The 26837-nt window shown below is 37.5% G+C and overlaps 1 protein-coding gene across 1 annotated transcript; it reads right to left on the bottom strand.

Annotated features, from left to right (window-relative positions):
* Window positions 1-1704: 1704 nt before the first annotated feature.
* On the bottom strand, window positions 1705-7607 carry LOC110796395 (vacuolar protein sorting-associated protein 60.2). The gene is made up of 7 exons (XM_022001452.2): window positions 7253-7607; window positions 5974-6125; window positions 3677-3770; window positions 2799-2870; window positions 2598-2709; window positions 2352-2497; window positions 1705-2062 (listed from the first exon to the last, which is right to left on the bottom strand). The coding sequence occupies exons 1-7, from the start codon at window positions 7319-7321 to the stop codon at window positions 2009-2011; spliced, it is 699 nt and encodes a 232-aa protein (XP_021857144.1). The 5' UTR covers window positions 7322-7607; the 3' UTR covers window positions 1705-2008.
* Window positions 7608-26837: the final 19230 nt, after the last annotated feature.

Here is a 26837-nt window from a genome sequence, read left to right as displayed (position 1 = left end):
TACATGTGTATTCTCATGAGTATTACTTATTGGCATGTCATGTCATGCATCAAAAAGAGAAAGTAGAACATAGGATGAGAACTTCATTCACCATACATTATCATGCACAAACACATGTCAAAGCTTACGCTCATGCCTTTAAGTCATGTCAGGCCACAACTAGTTGAAAGTTGCACCGTACCCGAAACTACTTCCACGTATTACGGGATATGGTGGGTAAGACTAGCAAAAAGAAAAAAGCCAAAGGAACAAGAATAAGGTCCGGATAAAACAACATATTAAGAGAGTCAATAAGAACAAAACAATAGTTCAGTTCTTTTTTACTTCCATGTGAATCTAGGAATGATGCTAATACAATAAAAATAAAATCCTTTTCACAAAAAAATTTACAAAAATTGTTTGTCGCGATATTTTTTTTAAGGTTTGAAATTGCCAATTGTTTTTATAAAAGGTTGTTTAGCACAAAGTCAAACATATAAAAGGTATATTTTGATAACTTTCCAAGAAAAAAAATACGCACGTGATCGGCACGCCACCGTCAACACCGGAAAAAGCCCGATCGACACCTGAAAATGTAGTAAGGTTGTTTCTGGCAAAAAAAAAAATTGTGGTCTTAATTTGCCAGAAAAATTATATAAGGTTGTTTCTCGTAAAAATTGGCACATAAAAGGTATGGTTTCCAAATTTACCTAAACTTTTTTTGTGAGATAGACAGAGCATCATGATTCATGTACCTTTCTTAAAAAAAATTTAAAAAGTTACAAAAAAAATCAAATCAGTTAGTGCTCGCCTATGACATCCAAAACCAGGGGTGAACAATAAGTAAGGGTACCCTGAATCAGAACCGAAACTGTTAGGAACCTGCGATTCCGGAACCGGGACCAGTTGTGTAGGTTTTGGTTCCGGGTAACAAAATTACGAACCAGTTGCAACAGGATCCGATTCCGGTTCTCAATTTTTCCGGAACGGGTACCCTGTTGAGTACCCTGTACACACCATTTCTAATATTAATTACCTAAAATAAGGGTTCGGACCTTATAAAAATGTTTCCTATGTCTAAAATATACGAAGTAAAACAATCCAAGCTAGTTTTTGAAAAATACAAATATAAAGTTACAATTTAAGCCCAAGCTATAAAACAATCAAAGCCCAAACCATAAAGTAGATTTCTTTTTTCTCAATAAATTAACAATAACTTATTTAAATTTTTAAAATGACACGGTACCCTAAATCGAAACCTGTTGTAACAGGTTCTGGTCCCAATTCTCATTTTCAGAAATCCGTTGCAACAGGTTCTGATTTCGGTTCCCTTAAAAGGAACCCGTTGAAACAGATGCTGACTTCGGTTCCTGAAATTTTAACAGGATACCCTGTTGTGATCACCCCTAGCCAGAACCACTAAGAGAATCCAATATGCACTCTAAACGTATATTAACACATCCAATCCTAAAAACCTCCATCAAATTAATTCCTCCATTAAAAAACATTCAGTCCTATAATCTCAAATTGCTGAACTTAAGAGCTTGGTCACAACAACCTGGTCATTGGATCAAGTCTGGCTAGGGGCATCGTTTCTTTATCCTCCCTACTCTCAAGGTGCCTAAACCTAACTTATTAACTGGGTTAGGAGAACCCTAATTTATCACCTAGCAAAAAGAAAAAAAAAAAAAACAAATCGTAACATCTGGTTGAAGATGAAAACAGTTGCTGGTAAAAACAATGTCTATTCAGGCAGGAAAATGTCGGATAACAATAACAAAAAAAAACCTTAAATCTTTCTCCTCTACATAATTTATTTTAAGTGGCAAATTGAAAACTGATACCATTTATAATCAATATAACAGTAAAAAAAATAGTTTGTATATGTATTCCACGCATTTTAACACCAAGTCCCCCATAAACCCCCACCACCGCAAATTTCGGCGCAATTGAGTTCATTACATTAAAATCCTGCACAATGAGTTGTAGAAGTATCAAGCCAACTCCTTAAACTACCACCATCATCCTTCTAACTACGAAGGGATGCTCGGGGTACAGAAGGCAAGCCCAGTTCATCCTCTGACTGTAAAAGAAAGAGATCAGAATTAGGTTGGTGAAAATTTGATTCCAAATAATTTCCAGAAAACAAGCAGCATTGACTAAATTTCTCAGAGTCTCTACTGAGATAACAAACGAGAATCTCTATTCAATTTAAAATTAAAAAAAACTTAAATTCCTATGAGACCAGACAGCAGCAAAATTGAAATGCAGCAATGCAAGCAGAGATTTCAGCCCAAGGACTTTAGAATAGAAGAAGGGATATAAAATTAATAATAATAACATTACTAGAAGCAGACTGTTAAGTAGGTTACCTGAACATTGGCTCTTCCCGGCATTGCTGCAGACCCAGTAGGTGCCTGTGGCAAGTTGAGCTCTTCCTCTACATCAGGTTCAGACTGAAGGTAGGAAGGAACTCCCTGACTCTCAGATTCCATGTCTAATTCCAGAGCATCGAGTTCTGCATACAAATGAATTACAATAAATAAAATAGTCAGCATAGCAAGTTCTTACTATTAACATTTTGCAGAAACACATCATTGTAAAATCCAAAATCCTACCACCCATCAGATCATCTTCGTCGATGTCATCAGGTACACTGTAGCTTCTTCCAAGTGTTTCTTGAATCTCATTACTCATATCCATCAAGTCCATCATATCATCTTGCAGGTTCTACATAAAATTAAACCAATTAGCTTCCAGGAAGCCACTTAAGCTTCTAATAGAACTCAAATATGAATGCAGAGATACAATCCGCTCACATCAATTTCTTGAATTTTCACTGTCTTCATCATTCCTTTTAAGTCTTCATTTGCAGCTTTCAATGCTGACATCTGAAAAGAAACAAAGGAAAAAGGCATCAGCTGCCATTAAGCAGGGCAAATCAACAAAACCTTAAACTGTCATGTACCATAAAACAAACCATCAGAGGCATACAGCATACAACCACATTCTGACACGGATATAAGCAAATTTGGTTTCATTAGCATAGTGATCTACCTCCGATGAGGTAGGCAGAATATTCCAAACACGTTACACATAAAGCCGCCCTTCAACTCACTTGAACCATGCCCTGTAAAATGCTACCAAGACAAGCAGAAATTCCCACGAATAAATTGTGCATACCCAGCTTGCCAAAACATAGAACAGCAGTCCACTAATTGGTCTAATATATCATAAAAACAAAGTGCATGGCAAGCCTGAAATAAACCAGGCTTCATAGCTCAAAGCTCCCCAAAAACAAAAGAAAATTATTTTCAAGTCCACAAAGAATACACTAACTATTCAAATCACCATCGTCATAGATTAACAATGAGGCTCAAGCTCCATGTTCAATGATATTTGTAACCTTGAATTATAAAAAGCCAAGTCCAATTTATCAACAAAATTCTTAAGATCAACTGATGTATATAATAACATGCAACGGTAGCTTCCATACAAAGTGTAATTTCTACACAAAGTATAAATTCCACAAGCTTTTTACAATTACCTAACTAGAGTAAAAGCAGTACCAGTTGTACCATTTCACTAAAGAAACATGGACTTAATGAAGTAATAGGACCTTTGTATCAAACCAACACAGATAAAATGCAAAAAGAAAACCCACTTCAATAAGCAATGTCTAATTCTTAATACTCACAGTTTGCTGGGCATCCTTGATACCCTCTGCAGCAAAGGAAACTTGGTCAAGATTGAATGTTTGGTTATAAAGCATATCACGCTGCCCTTCATACCTGTTCAAAATTCAGAATCAAGATCTGTGAATCAAAATTACTTGATGAAATATGATAAAAAAAAGTGCAACGCAAAAAAACATTCAAGTAAATGTCGAAACACACGCATGCACATGTACATGCAATATCGAGCCCTCAAATTTCTAACTTAGTACCAGCAGTCCTTAACTGCTGGAAGAGTCATATAATAAGTAGAATTGTTTAGGAGAATTTCAGCAATCCCTGGAAAAATTATCAGTGATAACAAATTTGGCAGCAAAATAGATGAACTAACAGAAAGCAGTCTAGCTTAATCATTGATGTTAAGACGCATAGATGATACAGCATATTATAAATTTATAACTATCAGGGGTTCTTATTAGGGAAAAGGTAACAATAAAAGGTTTTCAATCAGTAATTCAAAACAAGTTTATCGTCAGAGAATGATTTTCTACACTAAGCAACTAATATCACAAAATCCAGCAACCGGAATCCCAATTCAAAGCAACTAAGATTATCCCAAATCAACCCACAGGAAGACTGCCAAAAATCATGTAAATGCCATACTTAAAAGATCAAGTATATAAAAAATAAAGGCTGTTGTTTATAGGCTAAAGCCTAAAGGTGCCACCATTAGAAGGGATTCAGGGGTACAGTTAACCATATAAAAACCCTGTTTTTTCCTCTATAGTATCTAACGAAAAAAGAAATTCAAGATAAGTTCAGAGAAGTATCCAGACTAAGGGTACGTTCTCTTCACCTTAAAAAATAAGTTTTAGAACCAGTAAATTCAGATAAGTTGCAATCAGGTCCTTAGTTTTAAAAAGCGCGCCCAAGGCGCGCCTAGGCGCAAGGCTCACCTAGGCTCAGCCTTCGGCGCCTAGAGATCTCCAGGATCACTGATGTCAACCGGTGCGCGCCTTCGTGCGCCTTTGTGCGCCTTAGGTAAGGCGCAAGGCGCAGCGCCTTGTGCGCCTTCAGCCTTCAGCAGGGTCACCTAATACGTAGTACGATTTAGTACGAAAACGCAATACGAATACGGAATACGAGAGGTGATTGTATTACAAATACGTTTTGAGTAATTTTAAATACGATTTTCGACATAATAATACGATTTCATATAAATTGAAAGAAAAATGTATATAATTAAGTCAAATCAAAATTCAAGTCATATGTCATCCCAACCAAGATTGACTTAAAAAAAGATAAAATATAAAAATAAAATATACGAGTCCTAAAATAATGCCTTCTCGTAATTAGTAATGAAGGGGATAGTAAAGATTCCCTCTAAAAATAGAATATTTCCTCTTTACCATTGAAAGAAAAAGTTAAAAAAAAACCAGCCTTTAGAAAAATACAGCTATACAGGAATACAGTTGTCTTCTTTTCAAAAACAAATTAATAAATATATACAGGCATACAGCTGTCTTCTTTTAGGTTAAACCTAATCTCCTGTCATTTTCTTTTCCTCTTTCTTTCTCCTCCTTCATTCTTTTCACCTTCCGCCACTTTCCTCTTTATTTCTCCTCCCTCCATTTTCACGATGAAGCTTTAAAATCACAGAACAATGGCGATTCGGCGAAGAAGACTAGAAATCGATCAACTCGATTATTTGGTCGAATTAGACCGAATTCGTACTCGAATCAGTACGAATCGTTCTAAAACGGAGTACGGTGGGGACTCCACCGTATTATGTGACCCTGGTATCTCCCACTAGGGCGGATGGGCCACTACTTCCCGAACATGTTATTTGTCAACATAATACACGCGTAATATAGAGTATTAAAATTCTACTTTTTTCAAGCATAAAAAGACAAATGGAACAATGGTAAACTAGTTTTATTATAATCAAGAGCTCAAACGTATAGATACTACCTAGAAGTAAGATATCATCAACAATTGAAATGCATGCTAGGTGGTCGTTGTTAATGTTGTTGAATTCAATGAAGACAAAGAGTTCAATCCAGATTTCATATTCACAGAAGTTGGAAACATCATTGATCACAAAATATCGCGTATTTCAAAGTTCAAATCACTGAAATTTTTTGTCATTGCACTGTAATCATGACAAACAAAAGAAAGCTTATAATTGACGGAAAATAAAATGTTGTGTCCCGAATCGACTTTATCACCCACGGATAACTTGATATTAGTGACTGCTCAAAAAAGAGTAAAAAACAGTTCCATCAAAATGCAAACATGGTAAGAGGGAGAAAGTACATACATCCGTTTTTGTTTAAGGACCCTCATCGCTCGAGCCTTTACAGCTTCTTGGGCAGGACCAGGCCGTGTCTTTTTAATTTGTTCTTTGTATCTAGCTAATTCAGCATCAAGCCTTTTAATCTTGTCATCAACAGTTTCCCCTCTTTTGTTGATCTAGCACCATGTAAAATAGATACATCAAGGTGCCAATACAATGAATCATAAGGAGTAATAGTTATGCCTCTATTCGAACTAGTTAACAACAAAATAAGCACAAGAACCTATGTCATGCTCATACATAATTCATAAGTCATTACAACCTGGTGAGGTGCAAGTTGACAAAAGTTAACCAACATGTGAGCCAACAAAACTAGACGCAGAAAAATGGGCTTCAGTAACATTTAAGCATATATAAGTCTAATTTACAGAAGATTGATTTTTGCAATCCTTTGTAAGGCTTCCACAAGTTGCAGATTATTTTGCTGGATTTTACTGTAGGAGATAAACCAAGTGTAAACTTACAACTGCTTCTTAGTTGAGTTACAGGATTACCCTTTTAACGTACTGGGTTATGACTTAATTTTGTTGGCGACAACACGGTTTCAATTTGGAAACTGGCTTCCTTAATATCATTGACGATAAATCGAATGGGGATCCACAATCATGCAAATCGATGCATAATGATATCTTAAACTCCTGGACATAAATATATCATATAGGGTCTCAAAAGAAGGGTTTATGATCTCATAGAGTACCTTTTTTTTTCTTTTTTATGTTGAGGCGTTCTCATATAGGGTCTCAAAAGAAGGGTTTATGATCTCATAGAGTTCTTTTTTCTTTTTTATGTTGAGGCATTCTTCGAAATCCTCTTTAGGTCCGGGAAAGAAGCAAACAAGACGGTTATATACAGCTCTCAATACAGAAGCTGCGGGTTACAGCTTGGAGCTAAATTTCAATCTCAATCTCATAAATACACAATGTTCCCGTTAGAATTCAGTTTAAGTAACAATGGAATAAGCAATTTTGAGACAATTTCTCAAACTAGGTCATTCAATTTTTACATAAAGGCCGAAAATTTTAGAGATAATCAAAGTGAAGCTAAAATTATATACAGTCGATTCAGAGAAACATTTGAACAACAATTAGAGAACAAAAAATCCAATATGTAATTGAATCTAAAACCCAAAAAATCGAAAACCCCTAATTCAAATTCAATGAGCATAGATAAAATTCAAAACATTAAGCAGTGATTCAAAATTCTGAAAAGTTACTATACAAAATAAAATTCAAAGAATACATACCCGATCAGAAGCATCTGATACTGAAGGAGGAGGATCTTTTGGTTTCTTTGCGCCGAAGATTCGCTGCATCGTTGATTCTCTCTACTGTTTCTGCTGGTGATGCTGATGTTTATTCTTTTGTCAAGGAATTAACGCCGTATTCTTTAAAATTTGAATGGAAACGGTCAGAAATTTGCCAATTCAACTCAATTGTTGAATTACAAATTGAAAAAAGGATGAGAAGTCGTGTGTAAATTACAAAGAATGAAAGATGTAACGTTGGCTGGATGGCGGGGGCCTTGGGTGGAGGAGGACGAAAGTGATAGAAATTTCTAAGAAGTTTCAAAATATGATGAGAGTTTGGAGAAATTCCGAGTTAATTTCGGTGATTGGAAAAAAATATCCAATTAAATAGCATTTTTGTAAATATTTCGCTTGAAAATATTAGGTAGTATAATGTTAGTTGTGAACTGTATATTTGAAGTTATTGATTGTATATTATTTGGTGTTGATTGTATACCACTTGTTGTTGACTGTATACTCTATGGTTGCTGATAAATTACTAAATTGCAATGTTATTTATTGGCAAGTGATTGACTGTATATTTATAGTTGTAGATTGTTTATTAGTAGAAGCTTATTGTATATTTTTAGCTATTGACTGTATATTACATAGTTGTTGATGTATTATGAAAATACAATAATGATCGTACATGGGCCCACATTTGATGACATGTCACTGTACTTTAACCCAATTAATGACATTTTCGTAATAAAATCATCAATTATTTACGAAAATGTCATTTGTTTGAGAAAATTTTCCAATCACTGAGATTAACTCGAAACGGCTCGAGAGTTTGTAAACCCACTTGGATGGCAAACGGGTACAATTTGGTGGATACTGCATCTTTTTATAGCAATTGGAGACTTGAAGCGATTATAAATACTCCAATTTTATTTTTATTTTTTTGACGGGGAAAACTCCACATGATTATGTTGGGTTATCGAATTAGGGATTTTAGTGGAGTTAAGTGGAAGACCTGCACTTTATTTGCTCCAATTAGGTGGAGATAGATGAAGGTTTAGTGGGAGACTAGATGAGACTAGATTAGGTAATGTATATGAATATAATGCCTTATCCTAATATGAATGTTTGGGACTCATATATATATATGCCCTTAATATTTTTCTATTACACCCCATCAATCTGTGCAGGGGGAATCGCGTGCAGATTGGACCTTAAAAACTCAAAACGCTGACCTAACAAACCTTTCGTAAAAATGTCAACTATTTGTAACTTAATAGGACATGACGTACAACTAAATCACCATGAGCAACGCTCCCGAACGAAATGATAATATATTTGATATATGTGCTACGATCATGCTGAACCGGATTCACGGCAAGATATGATGCAGAAACATTATCACAAAAGAGCTTCACGGGTGCGCGGATGACGAAAAATTCAGCTAACAAGGAACGAATCCAAAGAGTATCTTGTACCGTGTATGCGACAACGCAGTACTATGCTTCTGTGGAATTTTTGGAGATAGTGAGTTACTTCTTCGAGCGCCAGTAAATAAGGTTGCCTTCAAGAAAAATGGCATAATCAGTGTTGGAAAGACAATTATCTGGACAACCTGCCCAATTCGCATCTGAGTAGGCAATCATGATTCACATGTCTTGGGCGGGGTGAAGCAAAAGATAATAGTCTTAACCACCCTGCTGTTAGGTTATGATTCATATGACATTACATAAATCATGCGGAAACAACCATTAACCCAGGACAACATATTATTTACACATAATCATATAGCATAATTTAGATGCATACTCTTTGTTGCGTGCCCTCCCTAGCTGCGCCCGAACCGAACAAGAACAAGTCTTTAGGACTCCAAGTGTCGTCCCTCCGTAGATAGTCCACAGCACGTCCGGATCCGCCTTAAGATTGACCAACTAGAATCGCCCTTAAGGTACTAGAAAATTTCGGCACTTTTGAGCAAGATGTGTGTTTTAATTTTCTCTCAAAAAACTCACTTTTGAATACTTTGAAACTTATGTATAAATTATGACCCCTAGGCCTTTATTTATAGAGTTATGGAAAAGGAATCGTAATCCTAGTAGGATGCGAATTAATTGGAATTAGAATCCTACATGAATTCTATTTAATTAATTTATCCAATTAGGAATAGAAATTTAATCATACACTGACTCTTGTAGATTCAGGAATCACGCATGAGCACAAACTCACACACACACGGCAGCCACAAGGGCTGCCCATGCGCGTGCGAGCAGCAGCCCGCGCAGCACGGCCCACGCAGCCGTGGCCCTTGGCGCGCGCTGGGCCTGCCTTGCGGTAGGCCTGGCCGCTGCCTTGGCTGGGCTTGTGGCGCGCATGCTTGCTGGGCGATGGCCCCGGCTTCGTGCTGGGCCTTCGTCCGGCAAGCCTCGTCCGATGCTAATTCGTACGATACGCTTCCGATTAAATTTCCATTTCCGGAATCTATTTCCGATACGAACAATATTTAACATTTCCAATTCCGGAATTAATTTCCGTTTTCGAACAAATATTTAATATTTCCGTTTCCGGAATTATTTTCCGATTCCGGCAATATTTCCGATTCTGACAATATTTCCGTTTCCGGTAATATTTCCGATTCTGGTAATATTTCCATTTCCAATAATATTTTCCGATACGTACCATGTTTCCGTTTCCGGCAACATCTACGACTTGGATAATATTCATATTTCCGATACGATCCATATTTCCGTTTCCGGCAATATCATCGTTTCCGGAGTATTCATTTCTTGCCCGTGACGATCTTAGCTCCCACTGAAACCAAGATCCGTCGGTTCCGAATATTCATAGATGGAGTATTTAATGCCATTAAATACTTGATCCGTTTACGTACTATTTGTGTGACCCTACGGGTTCAGTCAAGAGTAAGCTGTGGATTAATATCATTAATTCCACTTGAACTGAAGCGGCCTCTAGCTAGGCATTCAGCTCACTTGATCTCACTGAATTATTAACTTGTTAATTAATACTGAACCGCATTTATTAGACTTAACATAGAATGCATACTTGGACCAAGGGCATTATTTCCTTCAGTCTCCCACTTGTCCTTAGGGACAAGTGTGCATTTCCTAATTCCTTTGTCGCTCGATGCTTGCTCTTGAACATAAGGTAAGAGTTGTCATCCTTATTATGTCCAGAGGTGTTCCTCGGTTTCAGAGTTCAACTGATCAAATAAACAGATAATCATAGCCTATGATTCATCCGAGCACGGCCATGCATTTCACAGTTTCTAGCTCTCCGAGTGGCCTTGTACAACTTTTAAGCATCTCATCCCGATTTATGGGAGGACAATCCCAATCTTGCGATCTTGAGATTAGACTTCGTTTGATAGGTGATTACCTGAGCGTTGCCTTTATAGCCTCCTTTTACGGTGCGACGGTTGGTCAACGTCAAAGCAACCAGTTCTCAAACAAGTAATCTCAAATCACTCAGGTATTGAGGATTTAGTGTCTAATAATTTAATGAAATTTACTTATGACAGACTTTCATCTCTTACAGTAAAGTTTCATAGGTCTTGTCCGATACTAGTCTTCCCAAAGTAAGTATCTATGCAAATGATTATGACATTGCCATGTCCACATAGTTCAAGAAACAGAACTACTAGTCATCTTGCATTCTAATCGTCTAACGTTTTCTATGCGTCCAATTTTATAGAAAACTCCGATTAGGGACCATTTTCAACCTTTGACATTCAAGTTCACTTGATAGACATTTCTTAGTCACAGGACTGGTCCTGACAGTCTATCTTGAATATATCGTCAAGTTGAAGGGACTCATCATTTAATAAACCACAAATTAAATGGAAAAATGAATTTCTTTCATTTATTGTGAATGATTAACCAATAATGTTTTACAAAGATTTAAACTCTAAAACTTTAAAACATTAAACAGAGACATCAAAGCCATTCTCCAATATGCTTGATTCCCATAGCTGCAGTGTGCGAGTTGTGCTTCGCTTGCGGCAGAGGTTTAGTTAATGGATCTGATATGTTGTCATCAGTTCCAATTTTGCTTATCTCGACTTCTTTTCTTTCAACGAACTCTCGTAGAAGGTGAAATCTACGAAGTACATGCTTGACTCTCTGGTGGTGTCTAGGCTCTTTTGCCTGTGCAATAGCTCCGTTATTATCACAATACAGGGCTATTGGTCCTTTAATGGAGGGGACTACACCAAGTTCTCCTATGAACTTCCTTAGCCATATAGCTTCCTTTGCTGCTTCATGTGCAGCAATGTACTCCGCTTCAGTTGTAGAATCCGCAATGGTGCTTTGCTTAGCACTTTTCCAGCTTACTGCTCCTCCGTTGAGGCAGAAGACAAACCCAGACTGTGATCTGAAATCATCTTTGTCGGTTTGGAAACTTGCGTCCGTATAGCCTTTAACAATTAATTCATCATCTCCACCATAGACCAGGAAGTCATCTTTGTGCCTTTTCAGGTACTTCAGAATGTTCTTGGCAGCAGTCCAATGCGCCTCTCCTGGGTCTGACTGGTATCTGCTCGTAGCACTGAGTGCGTACGCAACATCCGGGCGTGTACATATCATAGCATACATTATTGAACCAATCAATGATGCATATGGAATCCCATTCATTCGTCTACGCTCATCAAGTGTTTTTGGGCACTGAGTCTTGCTTAGAGTCATTCCATGAGACATGGGTAGGTAGCCTCGCTTGGAGTCCGCCATCTTGAACCTATCAAGCACCTTATTGATATAAGTGCTTTGACTAAGTCCAATCATCTTTTTAGATCTATCTCTGTAAATCTTGATGCCCAATATGTACTGTGCTTCTCCTAGATCCTTCATCGAAAAACATTTCCCAAGCCAAATCTTGACAGAGTTCAACATAGGAATGTCATTTCCGATAAGCAATATGTCGTCGACATATAATACTAGGAAAGCAATTTTGCTCCCACTGACCTTCTTGTATACACAAGATTCGTCTGCGTTCTTGATGAAACCAAAGTCACTGACTGCTTCATCAAAACGTATATTCCAGCTCCTGGATGCCTGCTTCAATCCGTAGATTGACTTCTTTAGCTTGCATACCTTTTTAGCATTCTTTGGATCCTCAAAACCTTCAGGCAGTGTCATAAACACAGTTTCTGTTAAAACGCCGTTTAAGAAAGCAGTTTTGACATCCATCTGCCATATTTCGTAATCGTAATATGCAGCGATTGCTAACATTATCCGAATAGACTTTAGCATTGCAACTGGTGAAAAGGTTTCATCGTAATCCACACCGTGGACTTGCCTGTAACCTTTTGCAACCAATCTAGCTTTGAAAACTTCAAGTTTCCCATCCTTGTCCTTTTTCAGTTTGAAAACCCATTTGCTTCCAATGGCTTGGTAGCCATCTGGCAAATCGACCAAATCCCATACTTGGTTTTCAGACATGGAGTCTAATTCAGATTGCATGGCTTCTTGCCATTGTTTGGAGCTAGGGCTCGTCATAGCTTGCTTGTAAGTCGCAGGTTCATCACTTTCAAGTAATAGAACGTCATAGCTCTCGTTCGTCAAAATACCTAAGTACCTTTCCGGTTGAGATCTATATCTTTGCGATCTACGCGGGGTAACATTTCTAGATTGACCATGATTCTCACCAGATTCTTCTAAAGATCTCTGAGTTTCATCCTGAATGTCATCTTGAGCATTCTCTAGAGTTTGTTGTTCGACTCGAATTTCTTCGAGGTCTACTTTTCTCCCACTTGTCATTTTGGAAATGTGATCCTTCTCCAAAAAGACACCATCTCGAGCAACAAACACTTTGTTCTCAGATGTATTGTAGAAGTAATACCCCTTTGTTTCCTTTGGATAGCCCACAAGGATACATTTGTCAGATTTTGGATGAAGTTTGTCTGAAATTAATCGTTTGACGTATACTTCACATCCCCAAATCTTAAGAAAAGACACATTTGGAGGCTTTCCAAACCATAATTCGTATGGAGTCTTTTCGACAGCTTTAGACGGAGCTCTATTTATAGTGAGTGCAGCTGTATTTAGTGCATGTCCCCAAAATTCTAATGGAAGTTCGGCCTGACCCATCATTGACCTGACCATGTCTAGCAAGGTTCTGTTCCTCCGTTCTGACACACCGTTCCATTGTGGTGTTCCAGGAGGAGTCAATTCTGATAGAATTCCACATTCTTTCAGATGGTCATCAAATTCATAGCTCAGATATTCACCGCCTCTATCAGACCGCAGTGCCTTAATCTTCTTGCCTAATTGATTCTCTACTTCACTCTGAAATTCCTTGAATTTGTCAAAGGATTCAGACTTATGCTTCATTAGGTAGACATAACCATACCTACTGAAGTCATCAGTGAAAGTGATAAAGTAGCTGAAACCACCTCTAGCATTTGTACTCATTGGTCCACATACATCTGTATGGATTAAACCCAATAGTTCATTTGCTCTTTCTCCGACTTTAGAGAAAGGTTGCTTTGTCATTTTGCCAAGTAAACATGATTCGCATTTACCATAATCCTCTAAGTCAAATGGTTCTAGAATTCCTTCTCTTTGAAGTCTTTCTAAGCGTTTCAAGTTTATATGGCCTAATCGACAATGCCACAGATAGGTGAGATCTGAATCATCCTTTTTGGCCTTTTTGGTATTTATGTTATATACTTGTTTGTCGTGATCTAATAAATAAAGTCCATTGACTAATCTAGCAGATCCATAAAACATCTCTTTAAAATAAAACGAACAACTATTGTCTTTTATTATAAAGGAAAATCCCTTAGCATCTAAGCAAGAAACTGAAATGATGTTTTTAGTAAGACTTGGAACATGGAAACATTCTTCCAGTTCCAAAACTAGCCCGGAGGGCAACGACAAATAGTAAGTTCCTACAGCTAATGCAGCAATCCGTGCTCCATTTCCCACTCGTAGGTCGACTTCACCCTTGCTTAACTTTCTACTTCTTCTTAGTCCCTGTGGATTGGAACATAAGTGTGAGCCACAACCTGTATCTAATACCCAAGAAGTTGAATTAGCAAGTATACAGTCTATAACGAAAATACCTGAAGATGGAACGACTGTTCCGTTCTTCTGATCTTCCTTTAGCTTCAAGCAATCTCTCTTCCAATGCCCCTTCTTCTTGCAGTAGAAGCATTCGGATTCAGAAGTGGGTTGACTGACCTTCCTCTTTGCAGATTTGGCGCCAGTTTGCTTAGTTGGGCTGGCCTTGTTGCCACCTTTCTTAGCATTCCTCTTCTTTCCAGATTTCTTGAACTTGCCCCCACGCACCATAAGCACATCTTGCTTATCACTTTTGAGCGTCTTTTCAGCGGTCTTCAGCATACCGTGAAGCTCAGTGAGCGTTTTGTCCAGACTATTCATACTGTAGTTCAGTTTGAACTGATCATACCCGCTATGAAGAGAATGGAGGATGGTGTCTATAGCCATTTCCTGAGAAAATTGCTGATCCAGCTGACTCATATTCTCAATGAGTCCAATCATTTTGAGAACATGTGGACTTACGGGCTCGCCTTTCTTAAGCTTGGTCTCAAGAATTTGCCTATGAGTCTCGAATCTTTCGACTCGAGCCAGATCTTGGAACATGTTCTTCAACTCACTGATGATTGTGAAAGCATCTGAGTTGATGAACGTTTTCTGCAGATCCGCACTCATGGTGGCGAGCATTAGACATTTCACATCCTTGTTGGCATCAATCCAACGATTGAGGGCAGCCTGAGTGACCCCGTCGCCAGGAGCTTCGGGCATCGCCTCATCTAGGACATACTCCTTTTCTTCCTGCATAAGAACTATTTGCAAGTTCCTTTGCCAGTCAAGGAAGTTTTTCCCGTTCAACTTCTCCTTTTCGAGAATTGATCGAATGTTGAATGAATTGTTGTTTGCCATATTAAAAACTACAATTGAAAAGAATAAACAAATAAATAACCATTCACAGTTTCTCTTAATAAACTTAAATTCTAGCATACATGCATAATTCAATGTTTATTAAGCATTTTATTCAAGTTATGTGTTCCGGCAGGTGTGAATAAAATGATTCCAAGATCCTAAAATCATTGAAGAATTAAGCACAGTTTGTCGACTTAATCCTAGAACATCTTAGGTAAGCAAAAGCCTTTTGCTAATAGTCTAGAAACTATTCTTGGTTGATAGGTACGTCTAAGAACTTATTAGGTAAACCTATCGAATTTGCCACGACATAAAAGGACTCCTTACTTATATCGTTGAGTTTCACCAAAACTAACATGTACTCACAATTATTTGTGTACCTTGCCCCTTTAGGACCAATAAGTAACACCTCGCTGAGCGAAAACTATTACTAGATTGATGTAAAGGATATCCAAGCAAGTGTATATTTTGGCATGGCACCTTTTAACTCAATTTTTAAGTTTGGAACTTAAGGCTCTTACTATGTTGGTTAGATTTTAAGTGAACTAAAATCCTTAATCATGCAACATAATCAAGCTTTTGATCTCATGCATTTTAAGACATATTTAAAACAATAAATAACTTAAAAACATGCATAAGATATTTGTGATCTAGTATGGCCCGACTTCATCTTGAAGCTTTGACTTCAAAGTCCGTCTTGAAAATCTCCGTGGGAGGCACCATTTTCTTCAAATAGGATAAGCTATAACTAATTACAACTATTTGATGGTACGCAGACCATATTTGAATTGAAAAATAACTTTGGTGCTTTAGACCAATTACATTCAAATTAATGGTACGCAGACCATATTTTCTATCCTATTTGGGCCATACTAGTCACTTCATAACCTGCAAAACAGTACATATACAATATATACCATTCACCCATTCATTATCATGAATGGCCCACATAGCTGGTTAGTAAAACACATTATGCATCACGTAAACATTTGCAGCAATTAATCAAGGGCACCAATAATCTACCAATTATTCAGTCCTTATTAATTCTAATCAAGTTGTTTTAACCTTAAGGATTTGTAGACCTAATCAAGAGTTTATGACTAAAAAGCGCTCCCACTCAAACCAATAAATTCATATGCTTTACTAATTTTAAACATAAAATTGTATTTCTAGTCTAACCGGAAACATACAAATTTAATTAAAATTTAAAGCTCATATAAATTTATAATTGAATCCAAAAATTTAATTTAATTTCAGTCGTATTTAAATTAATTCATGATTTTAATTTTAGTAAAATAATTAGAATAAATTCCATTTATTATAATTATAATATTCAAAATTAAAATCCAAGAAATTAATTCAAATTATTAATTTTAAAATTAATTAAAATTACGTGAACTGAAATTTTCAAATTAAACATTCAAAACGATCTAATCGTAACGCAAACACCCTATGCGTTGCACGCCCATGGGCCGCACGCACACAGCCATTGCTGGCCATGTGCGCGCAGCCCATGCGCTCGTCGCATAGCTGCTGCTGTCCTATCGCAAGCCTCCGCACAGCGCCCCATCGCACGCGAGCTATCGCTCGCAGTGCGCGCGCGAGATCGCTCGCTGGGCGCGCTGGCTCGCTCGCTGTGCGCGCGAGCCATCGCTCGCTGGGGCGCGACATCGCTCGCTGCGCGCGCGAGCCATCGCTCGCTGGGGCGCGACATCGCTCGCTGGGCGAGCGACATCGCGCGCTGCGCGCGCGAGCAGTGCTGGGCGCAGCGCTCGTGGCACGCGAGCTTGCGCTCGCTGCGCGCGAGGCTGCGCGCACTTGTGCGAGGCAGCGCGCGTTGTGGCGCAGCTCGCTTGCTGCCCACACGCGACTGCCTTGGCTCGCCCTTCGCCCATGCCCATTCGTTCATTGCTCGTGGCACACGACACAAGGCAGGGCTGCTGCCTTGTGCTCGTGCACTACGCCCTTGCTCATTGCATTCGTGCCGCACGGGCGACGAGCTCCCTTGCTCGTCGTCGCATGCCCGCATTATACAACACCCCTTAAGGGTAACACGAAGCGTCCATTGCTTCGTGCGTGCAAGTTATTTGAACGAATCGCATAAAAATTTAAAATTTATATTTAAAATTAATGACAAATTAATAAATATTATTAATTTCATAATTTTAGGGCGAAAAAATCGAAAATTTATTATCCAATTGATTTCCGATTGATATGGATTCAAGTCTAGGTCATAAAAATTTAAAATTTATCGTAAATTTACAATTTTTATGGTGGTTTTTAATCATAGGTTTCTAATTAAATTACAATTAATTATGAAAATCAAATTAATTCTAAATTATTCTAATTTTCAACAAATTAATCATAATTACAAATTAGATTGCATAATTAACAAGACTAGGCATTCAAACTTGTTAAACATATGCAGTAGGTCAATCAAAAATTCAAGATTTATCAACAGGAATCGCAAATATTTAATTTAACATCTTAAATTTACGAAATTTTGCATTCGAAAAACTAAAACCTTCGAAAAGTCATAGTTAGGCTTCGAATTTGAGAATTCTGGGTTCGGCAAAAAAATACTATTTTTGTCAAAATTTTAGAATGCCTTTTACATGCGGAATTGACACAAAAATCACTCAATTCGGATGAGTAATGAAGAAACTGCCGAAAAACTGCGTACATATAATTAAATAAACGCAATTTGCAATTAATTAACAATTACGAAAATTAATCACCCCTTTTAATTCTTGCAAATTTGTAATATTTAACCATGTTCATGCAATTTAGATTATGAAAATAATAAGGGGCTCGTGATACCACTGTTAGGTTATGATTCATATGACATTACATAAATCATGCGGAAACAACCATTAACCCAGGACAACATATTATTTACACATAATCATATAGCATAATTTAGATGCATACTCTTTGTTGCGTGCCCTCCCTAGCTGCGCCCGAACCGAACAAGAACAAGTCTTTAGGACTCCAAGTGTCGTCCCTCCGTAGATAGTCCACAGCACGTCCGGATCCGCCTTAAGATTGACCAACTAGAATCGCCCTTAAGGTACTAGAAAATTTCGGCACTTTTGAGCAAGATGTGTGTTTTAATTTTCTCTCAAAAAACTCACTTTTGAATACTTTGAAACTTATGTATAAATTATGACCCCTAGGCCTTTATTTATAGAGTTATGGAAAAGGAATCGTAATCCTAGTAGGATGCGAATTAATTGGAATTAGAATCCTACATGAATTCTATTTAATTAATTTATCCAATTAGGAATAGAAATTTAATCATACACTGACTCTTGTAGATTCAGGAATCACGCATGAGCACAAACTCACACACACACGGCAGCCACAAGGGCTGCCCATGCGCGTGCGAGCAGCAGCCCGCGCAGCACGGCCCACGCAGCCGTGGCCCTTGGCGCGCGCTGGGCCTGCCTTGCGGTAGGCCTGGCCGCTGCCTTGGCTGGGCTTGTGGCGCGCATGCTTGCTGGGCGATGGCCCCGGCTTCGTGCTGGGCCTTCGTCCGGCAAGCCTCGTCCGATGCTAATTCGTACGATACGCTTCCGATTAAATTTCCATTTCCGGAATCTATTTCCGATACGAACAATATTTAACATTTCCAATTCCGGAATTAATTTCCGTTTTCGAACAAATATTTAATATTTCCGTTTCCGGAATTATTTTCCGATTCCGGCAATATTTCCGATTCTGACAATATTTCCGTTTCCGGTAATATTTTCGATTCTGGTAATATTTCCATTTCCAATAATATTTTCCGATACGTACCATGTTTCCGTTTCCGGCAACATCTACGACTTGGATAATATTCATATTTCCGATACGATCCATATTTCCGTTTCCGGCAATATCATCGTTTCCGGAGTATTCATTTCTTGCCCGTGACGATCTTAGCTCCCACTGAAACCAAGATCCGTCGGTTCCGAATATTCATAGATGGAGTATTTAATGCCATTAAATACTTGATCCGTTTACGTACTATTTGTGTGACCCTACGGGTTCAGTCAAGAGTAAGCTGTGGATTAATATCATTAATTCCACTTGAACTGAAGCGGCCTCTAGCTAGGCATTCAGCTCACTTGATCTCACTGAATTATTAACTTGTTAATTAATACTGAACCGCATTTATTAGACTTAACATAGAATGCATACTTGGACCAAGGGCATTATTTCCTTCACCTGCAAGTACTTGTATATACGCTTAACAACCAACAAGTGAGATGTGTTGGGTGCATGCATAAATGGGAAACTAAATGCACAACATATGTAATATCATGTCTTGTCAAAATCAACTACTGTAAAGCCCCAACCATACTGCGTTACTCAGTAGGATCGGGTAATAAATCACCACCTATAATAGAAATTGTACTACGACTAGGAAGAGGAGTATGCACAGGTTTAGCAGTGTGCAGATGGAATTTCATAAGAAGATCAAGAACATATTTTTTCTGACATAAAATTAAACCCTTTGAAGTACGAACCGACATGCAGTCCTAGGAAGTAGTAAATACCCTATATTTTTCAAATGTTAAGTTTCGGGACGAAACTTCTTTTAAGGGGTATAGATTGTAATAGCCTAATATATTATGATTTATCTCTATTCTATAAGGGAACACCTGAGGTTATTTTGGTCAGCACATTTTTGGTTCCCGCCTATAGAAAGACTAACATGCTTCTACTAACCTTAAATATATTAACAATAAATATTATATACAATAAAAAGAAAAAAAGAAAAATATTCAATAGCCACAATAAATAACGTCATAAAAGGAGAAAGTTAGAAATAAATAAGGTGTTAGGTTATGATACATATGACAATTCATAAATCATGCGGAAAAACCATAAAGCCAGGAAAGCATATTATTTACACATAATCATTTAGCATAGTTTAGATGCATACACTTTGTTTCGTGCCTTCCCTAGCTGCGCCCGAACCGAACAAGAACAAGTCTTTAGGACTCCAAGTGTCGTCCCTCCGTAGATAGTCCACAGCACGTCCGGATCCGCCTTAAGCTTGACCAACTAGGATCGCCCTTAAGGTACTTAGAATTTTCGGCTAATGTAGGCAATTGTATGACTGAATTTTTGCTCTCAAAAATCACTTTGAATACTTGAATACTCTATCCAAAATAATGATCCTAGGCCTTTATTTATAGAGGTATGGAAAGGGAATTGTAATCCTATTAGGATACGAATTAATTAAACTAGAATCCTAATAGAATTCTTATTTAATTAATTCATCCTTTTAGATTTAGGAATTTAATCATATGTCGAAACCTTATAGCTTTAGGATTCGTATAGCACACAAACACACACACGCACGCACAGCAGCCCACGAGGGGCGCCATGCGCGCGCGCGCAGCCCGCGAGCTCGCAGCCCATTGCCACGAGGCCCACACGCTGCCGCAGCGTTGGCGCGCGCTGGGCCTGCCTTGCGGTGGGCTTGGCGCAGCCTTGGCTGGTGCGTTGTGGCGCGCTGGCTTGCTGGGCGATGGCCCGGCTTCGTGCTGGGCCTTCGTCTGGCAGGCATCGTCCGATGCTAATTCGTAAGATACGCTTCCGATTAATTTCCCGATTCCGGAATTCATTTCCGATACGAACAATATTTAATATTTCCGATTCCGGAATTAATTTCCGTTTCGAACAAATATTTAATATTTCCGTTTCCGGAATTCCGATTCCGATAATATTTCCGATTCTGACAATATTTCCGTTTCCGGCAATATTTCCGATTCCGGCAATATTTCCATTTCCGATAATATTTTCCGATACGTACCATGTTTCCGTTTCCGGCAACATCTACGACTTGGATAATATTTATATTTCCGATACGATCCATATTTCCGTTTCCGGCAATATCATCGTTTCCGGAGCATTCATTTCTTGCCTGTGACGATCTCAGCTCCCACGGAAACCAAGATCCGTCGATTCCGAATATCCATAGATGGAGTATTTAATGCCATTAAATACTTGATCCGTTTACGCACTATTTGTGTGACCCTACGGGTTCAGTCAAGAGTAAGCTGTGGATTAATATCATTAATTCCACTTGAACTGAAGCGGCCTCTAGCTAGGCATTCAGCTCACTTGATCTCACTGAATTATTAACTTGTTAATTAATACTGAACCGCACTTATTAGACTTAACATAGAATGCATACTTGGACCAAGGGCATTATTTCCTTCAGTCTCCCACTTGTCCTTAGGGACAAGTGTGCATTTCCTAATTCCTTTGTCGCTCGATGCTTGCTCTTGAACATAAGGTAAGAGTTGTCATCCTTATTATGTCCAGAGGTGTTCCTCGGTTTCAGAGTTCAACTGATCAAATAAACAGATAATCATAGCCTATGATTCATCCGAGCACGGCCATGCATTTCACAGTTTCTAGCTCTCCGAGTGGCCTTTGTACAACTTTTAAGCATCTCATCCCGATTTATGGGAGGACAATCCCAATCTTGCGATCTTGAGATTGGACTTCGTTTGATAGGTGATTACCTGAGCGTTGCCTTTATAGCCTCCTTTTACGGTGCGACGGTTGGTCAACGTCAAAGCAACCAGTTCTCAAACAAGTAATCTCAAATCACTCAGGTATTGACGATTTAGTGTCTAATAATTTTAATGAAATTTACTTATGACAGATTTTCATCTCTTACAGTAAAGTTTCATAGGTCTTGTCCGATACTAGTCTTCCCAAAGTAAGTATCTATGCAAATGATTATGACATTGTCATGTCCACATAGTTCAAGAAACAGAACTACTAGTCATCTTGCATTCTAGTCGTCTAACGTTTTCTATGCGTCCATCTTTATAGAAAACTCCGACCAGGGACCATTTTCAACTTTTGACATTCAAGTTCACTTGATAGACATTTCTTAGTCACAGGACTGGTCCTGACAGTCTATCTTGAATATATCGTCAAATTTGAAGGGACTCATCATTTAATACTAAACCAAGATTAAATGGAATATGAAAATACATTTCATATATGATAAATGTTCAACCCCAATGTTTTACAACCATGGGCCTCAAACCCATCTTTAAAACAGTTCATGGAATTCAAAGCTATGCTTGATTCCAGTGCCACAATGTGAGTGTTGTTTCTCACTTGTTGCATAGGTTTAGTTATCATGCTTTGCCAATCTTAATATCCTTTTCATCGAATGTTTTTCAAGATATGATGATAAGATCTTTTGAGTTTGTTTATTATGTGATCTAGTCTTTCTTACTTCGACAGTGGTTCTACGCATTTTGCAATGAAGAACCATCAAGTTAGCAGACATGTGATCCACCCAAGTTCAATGAAGAACTCATTAATATAAACAACTCTGTTTTATTGCTTCTTAGGCAATAAGTGATTTTACTTCAACTGTTTAGGTTGCTTGTGATGCTTTGTTTGGATTTGCTTATCCAGGCAGTTCACATATATGTGGAAGTCTTTCCAGCTATATCTTAGAACATAGAAATTAATAATTAATTTCCCACGCAACAACTCATGGTTTCCAATCCATGTTGCCATTTCAAAACACGATGCTCTGTAGCTCGTCCTTGCCAATGGTTAACTCCAAAGGGATCTTGCTTGATCCTTTGCCAGTGTTTATGCGTGTAGCATCAATTTTTTGCATATCTTTATTTCCTTGAATCAAGAACTAATCCTATGTACCTTTTCAAGTACCATAAGTTTTTCTTGATCTCAATCTAGTTGATCTTTACTTAGACCAATAGAGACTGGTATGTTGTTCGTTATGCCTAAAGCCATACGATACATCTTTGGCGATCCTCATATTATATCATACATGATAAATTCTTTTGCAGAATAATTCCCAATTGAATTCTATTCATGTAACTTTAGCTCATCTAGTTTCGGTAGATACTAAATCCAGCTAAATTCTTTGACATATAATATAGGTTAAGAATCTTACTCAGATTCTTTGATGTTTAACTTAGTAAATGCTTATACATAGTTCAAATATCCCTTACTTAGATTTATTCATATGGGTCGAATATCTCCAATGGAGTCTTTCGTGTTTGATTTAGTAAATGCCATTACTTAATCCAAAACATTAATATAAGATCTTTGTAAATAGATCTTAATACTCAGTATGTACTAAGTTTCGCCTTGGTCCATCATTGATGAATAATTTCAAACCTAAGTTAATAGCATTTGAATGTTATTTCACAATAGAGAGATATGTGTGTGATACACATAGGACCAATTAAGTTTCACGTACTCCCACTAAACTTCTTATATATCTATAAGAATTATGTACATTTTATGAAACTAAAATACTTATCAGCTTCACTAAAATACACTTCCAATTCCCAATTGCTTGCTTAAATCTGTACTTAGATTTCATGAGCTAGCTTTCCTTTTCAAGCATTTATTTGAATCCACAAATCCCATGACATACCATGTACATAGTTATTCCAACATTTGATTGAGGAATAAATTTTGTCATCCAATTGCCATATGTACCAATATGCAATCATTGCTTGATTTATAGACTTGAGCATTACGATTATGCATGAGGTTTCAACACAATCCATGCCATGAATTTGCTTGTAACCTTTCGCAACTAATCTAGCTTTGTGTGTGAACACAATTCCATGTTTGATGGTTTTTATACTTAAAACAAACTTGCAACCAATAGGTGTGAAACTATTCTTGCAAATCAACAAAATTTTAATTTTGTCATCAAAACATTGAGTATGTTTTATGGCCTCTAGCCATTTAAAACATTTGAGTCTATATATGGCCTATAACCATTTTAGGGAATCTGGGTTTCGTCATAGCTTTCTTACAAGTCACAAACTCATTAATCTACATGATAATAGTTTGACTGCAAGTTGTAGGTTTCTTCACTATCTAATAGAAGAATCTCATAGTTTCATTGACCAGAACTCTATGTTTCTTTACTATCTAATAGAAGAATCTCATAGTTCCAGTGACTTGAACTCTATGCCTACTTGGGTATAGAACATCAAACAATAGAATATCAATAGCCACTTGAAAGTCCTTTGAATATTCTGTTCTCCTTGAAGCACTTGTAAAGTCTTCTAAGAGATGTCTATTCTTTAAAGCCACTTCTAAAGTCCTCAAAGAATAAGTGTTCGGATTTTCTAAAGAACTTCGAAAAGCCTCCGGAATCTCCGTTTTATGTTTGTTGTTTGCCTCGAAGACTTTCGAGGTCTATTTTCTCCCACTTGTCATTTTGGAAACGAATCTCCAAAAGGACATTATTTCGAGCAAACAAACATTACGTTCTCAAAAATTCGTGGTAGAAACAATACCCTTGTGTCTCATCACAATGAAACATATATCTATACTTGGGCCTTAGTTTGTTGAATAACAAACACTAAGCTCCCACTGAGTTTAGCAACTCTCTATATATATATTTGAAAAGATATTCTGATATTACTTTTCAATAGCTTTGACGAATTTGGTTTAGTTGGTGGTAGTTGAGCATTTTGTTTTAGAAATTATAGGAAAAGTCTTTATGATTCATCATTGATCGAATCAATTACTAATCGACTTCGATCATTCCAACTTAGATATACCATATCTTATGGAGTAGATTGTGAATTTAACTACACACAATCATTGATGATCATTCTTGACTTAAGTAATCATCAACATGATCTTAACCTAGATCTTTATGATTTCTTGTCAAGTGGGATTTATACTTCTGAATTTTTGAACTAGCCAAACAGATTCAAACTTATATCACATTGAGTAAATAAACCTATATTCACTCAAATCTGTGTGAAATAATAAAGTCATAAAACCTTTCTTTAGCTTTGAACTCTATTGTCTAGGCGTTCTAACAATAGTTCATATCTTTTGTTACTTTCAACAAGTAAGACTGGCTTGTCTTGAATGATCTAGAAATCAATCAACTTTCAAAAGTCCATCAAAACAGAGCTTTTGAATGTTAATTTGTTAACATGGTCTAAGTAACAATGCCAAAGATTAGTGGAACACAAATCAAGGGGTTGATTTGAACATAGTAAAGTTCTTATTGTTAAAGAGTTGTTTGTTTTAATCAAGCATATTGACTCAACCCGTAATTGACCATTTCATTCAAATAAACAAACAAACATTGTTTTTGTTTTTCTTGAATGTGAGTCTTCCTGTGTTTGAAAACAGAAATTTAGGTATGCTGATTATGGAACAAAATAGCCATTAAGTTCCAGCCTTTGAAAGGACTTAAAACAAACTAGATGACCCTACAACTAATGTAGCATTGCCATGCTTCATTTCCCACTTGTAGGTCATTAGTGTATCCTAGCTTCCATTGTTTGAGTTATTACCGAAGTAAGAACCTCAAGCGGTATATGATACCAAGGAAGTTTGATTGCTAGGTCACTTCTCTTGTTCTACAATGCCTATAAGGACGTGTGACCTGTCGTTGGAAAGCTCTTGAAGTCTACTTTCTAGGCCAATAAAAATCGCCTCATTCCGACATGTAGAACTTGAGATATCATCAAAAGAGTGAACGCTTGTCCGTTTTGATGCTTAGAAAAATAGCGTTTAGCTTCGTTATTGACTCAAAATTATCCCTAGAGATATGCAATGATCCTCGAGTCAACATTCCATCCGTTCATCATCCAAATCAACTCATAACACTCCGAAAGCATCCAAATGACCGTAAAATCACCTGAAACATTAAGAAAACACAAACGGGGCGTAATAGAGTACGACAACGATAACTTATGCAAATGTGATCCTAAATGCAACTAAAATGATATAAATGCCTAATAATGCAACCTAAATGCGCCTAAAATACCCTATACAAATATGACTCATCAAATTCCCCCAAGCTAGACTGTTGCTTGTCCCCAAGCATCACTAAACCAAAGATAGAGAAGCAAGACGCACTTGACTTTCATAAAACCATGGTAAGACCAACCTAACTCTCGAGCAAACAATCAAACAGAGTTATTGAGACGGAAATCTAGCTCAGATACAAATAGAACCACAAAGCATCGTGATCCACAATCGAAACAACCAAGCTTAGCCACAAACTATTCTCAATCAAGCTAGTCGTCGCCGCATACCTTGTAGAATATAAATATATGATGCAACATAGGGTAAGATGACAATAGCAAGAAACGATTTTCATTCAATCACAAAACAAACATGCCGATCAAGAGGTCTTTATAATAAGCTTGTAATGGGGCTAGGTGAAAAGGAAGGGTAGGGTATAATTTGGGAAAAAGTGAGAGTAAGGTCCAACTTGGGGAGCAAATGTGAACTATATGCGTCGGCGTGATAATGCCGCAAATCCAACTCCATCGAACCATGAAACCCGAACAATCAACCAAGTTACAACCAAGGGAAAACATAATATAATGTCAATGATCTTTCTTCATTCCCCTTTCCTTGCTTTCAAATTACATACAAAAACGAAAAACATTTTTTTTTTTTATTTTTTTTTATTTTTTTTTTTTATATGAAAAGTGAAACTAGATAATGAAATCGAAAGTACATAAATAAATCTAATGCTAACTGTTACAAGCTTGGGTGCCAACAATAATATACACCATTTCCGAACCACAAATCCAAACATAGCCTCGAACCACGAACTATTGGCTTAGTGTGCCAATCAATCAACATCAATGAAACCATTACGAACACCG

Source organism: Spinacia oleracea, chromosome 4 (genome assembly GCF_020520425.1).
Source record: "Spinacia oleracea cultivar Varoflay chromosome 4, BTI_SOV_V1, whole genome shotgun sequence".
Taxonomy (NCBI): Eukaryota; Viridiplantae; Streptophyta; class Magnoliopsida; order Caryophyllales; family Amaranthaceae; genus Spinacia; species Spinacia oleracea.
Note: the sequence above shows the minus strand (reverse complement) of the source record. Positions and strands in the feature narration are given on the sequence as shown.

Bases quoted from the DNA above. Each gene is read 5' to 3' on its own strand.
- LOC110796395 (XM_022001452.2), bottom strand. From the start codon at position 7,321: ATGCAGCGAATCTTCGGCGCAAAGAAACCAAAAGATCCTCCTCCTTCA. The intron at 2,710-2,798 runs GTGAGCGGATTG...AATTTTATGTAG, and splicing joins TGAAAATTCAAGAAATTGAT to AACCTGCAAGATGATATGAT. The intron at 2,063-2,351 runs GTAACCTACTTA...TTTCTTTTACAG, and splicing joins CGGGAAGAGCCAATGTTCAG to TCAGAGGATGAACTGGGCTT.